This window comes from Meles meles, chromosome 8, assembly GCF_922984935.1.
Source record: "Meles meles chromosome 8, mMelMel3.1 paternal haplotype, whole genome shotgun sequence".
Taxonomy (NCBI): domain Eukaryota; kingdom Metazoa; phylum Chordata; class Mammalia; order Carnivora; family Mustelidae; genus Meles; species Meles meles.
The window spans coordinates 57,119,466-57,124,538 of record NC_060073.1 but is presented as its reverse complement, the minus strand read 5'-3'; the positions used below and the strand labels follow the sequence as shown (position 1 = coordinate 57,124,538).

General features: G+C 44.2%; 1 protein-coding gene and 1 pseudogene across 1 annotated transcript; one reads left to right on the top strand and one right to left on the bottom strand.

The window, feature by feature from the left end:
- Positions 1-204: 204 nt before the first annotated feature.
- On the bottom strand, positions 205-288 carry LOC123950109 (annotated as a pseudogene).
- A 1,980-nt stretch (positions 289-2,268) lies between these two features.
- LOC123949258 (olfactory receptor 51I2-like) lies at positions 2,269-3,207 on the top strand. Its single transcript, XM_046016630.1, has one exon. The coding sequence runs from the start codon at positions 2,269-2,271 to the stop codon at positions 3,205-3,207; it is 939 nt and encodes a 312-aa protein (XP_045872586.1).
- The last annotated feature ends 1,866 nt before the right edge of the window (positions 3,208-5,073 follow it).

Here is a 5,073-nt window from a genome sequence, read left to right as displayed (position 1 = left end):
GTATGTAAAGTTACCCAGGAGATAAAAGAATAAAGAAAACAACTAGTCCCAAACTGCACCAGAGCGGAGCTTAGCCAAACATCTCTACACTTCTATTTCTGCCCTTGGTTTCAAGGCTGTTTGATCAGAAGACCACTGTGTTCATCCTCCAGCTGTTCATCCTCTGTCTATCTGAGCCTTCTAGCACAACAAACTTCCATATGCATTGTCTTTGACTAGAAATTTAATTAGCAATAATCGCGCCTCGGATAAACCTCATTGGCTACGATACTGCCACTGCGCAAAGCTGACTAGAAATTTAAAATGTGAAAGAACATCAGAGCTTTAAATGATCATAGAATACATCCCAAGAAAGAGTGATAAGGGGAAAGAGGCTCGGAGTAGAAAGAGAATTAGCCTCTCCTAAGCTCACACAGACAGAGCAAGCTCACACGGCCAGGGCAAGCTCACACATACAGGGCAAGCCAGAGCAGGTTAGTGAGTCCAGGGCTCCTCACCCTCTCCAGCAACCCTTCCCCTAAACCACCTGGTCCCCATGTAGTGCCAGAGAAAGGAAAGGTTCTGAGTTCTCGAGGCTCAGGAGCTTGAGTCCAGCATTGGACAGGGGCTTCCGCATCTTCTTTGCCCCATGAATCTGCCTGTGACCATATTCTTGGTCCAAGAGCACCTTTGAAGTCTCCATCCAGAAATGCAGATTCTATTTCCCCTTTCAACTTCTCTCCCCACTCAATGGTGCCTCCAAGACTGAAGAAGATATTAGAGTCTTACACATCTTGACTAAAATCAAGGCATTGCCATCTACTGGCCATGCTCTGAGAGGCCTACTCACAGCCAGGAACCTCCACCTCAAGGTCAAGGATGAACTGAGGAAACAGATAGAAAGTTCCTCGAAGATTATCTGACACACAGTGTGCTCAGTACACGTAGTTTTCCTGTGACTGATTTCCTTTCCTCCCATGCTTCCAGAGAACCCAGGATGTGAGTCACTGCTGGGAATGATCAGGAATGTGATCCTGGGACTGTCAAGCAGCCCTTATTTCCACAGATACTAAAACTTAGATGTCTACACACAGATTGGTTTAGGCCTGCCCTGCAGAGAATCCTGCTCATTGAAGACTGGCTTCTCCATTTTTTTTTTCTGTTCCCTTCACTTTTGCTCCCTCATTTTCTGGTATTTCTCCCCTAAATTCCTTTACTGAGGGTTGTATGAAGAATAGGACTTGTGGTCAGGGGAGAGGAAAAAAGTGAAGAGTGGGGTTGTTCAGACAAGCAACCACACGTGTGGAGGGAGACAGGCCTGTGTAGACTGAGCTCTGTGACCAGAAGGGATGCAATCCATCACGTAGAGCAGTGGCCGCTGACTTTTTGTCAACCACAGAGCTATCCGAGTCCTTTAGTACCCCCAGATAATGCAGGAATGTTCCCCATGTGATGAGGCTGCATGAGTCCTCAAGGGAGCATTTCTGGGGCCTTCAGATACCTGGGCCTCCTGTGACCCCTTCCTCCTCCATCTGATCAGCAAGGACTCTGAGATCATACTCTGGCCTTGCTTTGCTAGGGCTGGGAGAGGGAGGGGAAATGGAAAGTATTTCAGGAGGGTGCCTTAACCTGAAACAGTTCTGCCTGAGAAAGCCTTCCAGCTCTGTCTATCTTCATCCATCATGAGCAATGAAGGTGAAAGAGCTTCCAGAACATCCAAATAACAGGACAATGCAAACTGTAATCACACTCACAGAGAAATCATTCTGATTAAGGTCTGGGAATGCAGTCAGTAACATGTGTCACTGTCCGAAGAGCTGAGTAAGGCAGTGCCCAAGGCTGTGTCTGTCTGGTGAGGGCTTAATAATATGAGATCCTGATGACTCAAATTCTGTGTTCTTCCTACTAACTACCTATGAATTGGACTTATTTCTGTTCAGTGCTCCTTCAAGGACACATTAAAGTTGTGGATAACATAGCTTAACATGATAGGACCTGAACATTTTCTTGTACCTAATGGAGATCTGTGAAACACTGATCATTGTCTCCTTTCATGTGTAAAGCAGAAGGTTATTAGCCCAGCTTGTAGCCTGATGATGGGGAAACATGAAGAAAAGAAGTTTGCCAATGTTTTTGCCTAACCAGTGATTTCAAGAAGGCATCAGTTTCTACTGTAGACTTCATGCCCTGTGCGTGCTACTCCCTGGCTTCGTGTACTCCAGTAAGGGCAACTCTCAGAAGTCCTCCAGGTCCGATCCTGTTAGGTGCCGTGGCTGACTTGCCCCTGCCATGGGACTGTTCAATGTCACTCATCCTGCTTCCTTCCTCCTGACTGGCATCCCTGGTCTGGAGAGCGCTCACTCCTGGCTAGCAGGGCCCCTCTGCATGATGTATGCTGTGGCCCTCGGAGCCAATGCTCTGATCCTACAGACTGTGCGAGTGGAGCCCAGCCTCCACGAACCCATGTACTACTTCCTGTCCATGCTGTCTTTCAGTGACATGGCCATGTCCTTGGCCACATTGCCCACAGTGCTCAGAACCTTCTGCCTCGATGCCCGCAATATTGCTTTTGATGCCTGCCTCATCCAGATGTTTCTCATTCATTCTTTCTCCATGATGGAGTCAGGGATTCTGCTGGCCATGAGCTTTGACCGCTATGTGGCCATCTGTGATCCCTTACACTATGCCACTGTGCTCACCAATGGAGTTATTGCTGGAATAGGTATAGCTGTGACCCTTCGGAGCTTTATCATCCTCTTCCCCCTTCCCTTCCTCTTCAAGAGGCTGCCTATCTGCAGATCCAATGTTCTTTCCCACTCCTACTGCCTGCACCCAGACATGATGAAGCTGGCCTGTGCTGATATCACTATCAACAGCATCTATGGATTCTTTGTTCTTTTATCCACGTTTGGCATGGACATGTTATTTATCTTCCTCTCATATGTGCTCATTCTGCATTCAGTCATGGCCATCGCTTCCCGCAAGGAACGTCTGAAAGCTCTCAACACTTGTGTGTCACATATCTCGGTTGTGCTTGCATTTTATGTGCCGATGATTGGGGTCTCAGTAGTGCACCGCTTTGGGAAGCATGCCCCACGCTTCGTACATGTCCTCATGTCCAATGTTTACCTCTTTGTCCCTCCTGTGCTCAACCCTCTCATTTATAGCGCCAAGACAAAGGAGATCCGCCGAGCCATTATCCGTATGTTTCGCCCCATCAAAATGTGACTGTCATGTTTGCTTATAATATCTGCTGTTGACTGTATTCATAAGTTGTCATCCATGGTGTCATTTTCATCATCATCATCAGTGTCATCATCATCATCATCGTCATATCCCAAACGAGATAGGCTTCTGTGGTGGAGGAAAAGTAAACAATCAGGAAATGGGGCTACTGAACTTGTATTGCAAAACCAGTGATAGTACGTTGAGCAGAACTCCGGCGCATTCAGAAAAGGTAAATATCAGAGGTAACTGAGTGATTTGACACTGAAAAGGAAGATTAATCTAAGCTATTCATTTTTACACAAAATAAATGTTGTGGCTATAGCAATAATTAATATATTGTTCTTAAAAGTGTCTGTTTAAAATTACTGATGTGCACTAATTCATGTTATTTTCTTAAAAAATCTCAGGAGGTGTAGAGAATTAAGTCAGGTTTTCAGAGTAACAGAGATAGTATGTGACCCAGATGAGACTCAATACTTATCTGTCTCCACTGTGTGCACCTGGCGCCAAGGAATCCTCCCACCTTGTGCATTGTTGGCCTAACTACTAATCATACCCCCAGTCTCCTTGCCTTCACCTCTCCTGCTTCAAGTTCACAGAGCGAAATGTGATGGACTATCAGAACTTGCCATAAGATGTGTGCACAATTATGGCTCAGGAGAAATGATAAAACCTGACATCTAGAAGAAACTCCAGATACTTCTCTTCTTCTCTTATCTGATCACCAATCCATCCTCCCACAGGGAAAACAGTACTCAATAGCTGAACCATAAACCCTTGCAGTTTTTGATATTGTACTAAGTGCATTATTTTCTTGATTTTCTTTTTTGGGATTTTAAGTTTTTCCACACAATGACAAAAGACATTCAAAAAGTATGCCTTTCTAGAATTTCCAGCTACAAATCATGGAAAAAGCAGAACAAAGAATATATGATTGAACACTACAAACAAAGTATTTTGAAATTTCTGTTGGGTTGGTTTTTCTGCATGCTCTTTCCTTGACAGCAAAGTGATTTCCTGGCAGAATTGGAGTGCTCTCAGATGAGGTTTGGGCTCATATAGACCAAATTAAAGCAGATCCTCTGGAGGCTGAACTACGACTGGGGAGGCTGAGCCAGAGACCTCAAGCAACTGAACATAAAGTCCTCTAGAGTTTTCCTTTCCATGTATCTCTTTTAACCTGACTTGAAGAAGAAGTATCAGGGGCCAGAGGGAAGGAAATATTTCTGAATGGAAACGATGTAAGTATTTGTGATCCAGGTTTCCAAACATGCCCATAAGTGAAACAGGAGACTCCTATAAGTGACCTTGTCCACTAAATAAAGTAATTTACAAGTCTGACTGAGTACCATCACTGACCATGATTTCAAATGGAAAATAAGGAGTCAGACCATGGCCTTCAGTCAGTTTAAATAGTGACTTTTTGATTCTTACAAAAAGCTCTATATTGTCAAATCAAACAAACATAACATGGAGGACATTAGGAGAAGAAAAGGAATAGTGAAGGGGGAAAACGAACCCTGAGAGACTGTGGACTCTAAGAAACAAACAGAGGGTTTTAGAGGGGAGGGACATGGGGGGATGAGTGAGCCTAGTGGTGGGTGTTATGGAGGGCACATATTGCCTGGAACACTGGGTGTGGTGCATAAACAATGAATCTTGGAACATTGCATCAAAAACTAATTATGTATTTATGGTGACTAACATAACACAATAGAAAATAAAAATATACAAAAATTTAAAAATTAAAGAAAAATGTTTATCATCACTAACCATCAGGGAGATTCAAATTAAAACTACATTGAGATACCACCTGACACCAGTTAGAATGGCCAAAATTAGCAAGACAGGAAACAACATGTGTTG

What these genes read in the sequence shown, in the direction of transcription:
- LOC123949258 (XM_046016630.1), top strand. Translation starts at nt 2,269, where the DNA reads ATGGGACTGTTCAATGTCACTCATCCTGCTTCCTTCCTCCTGACTGGC.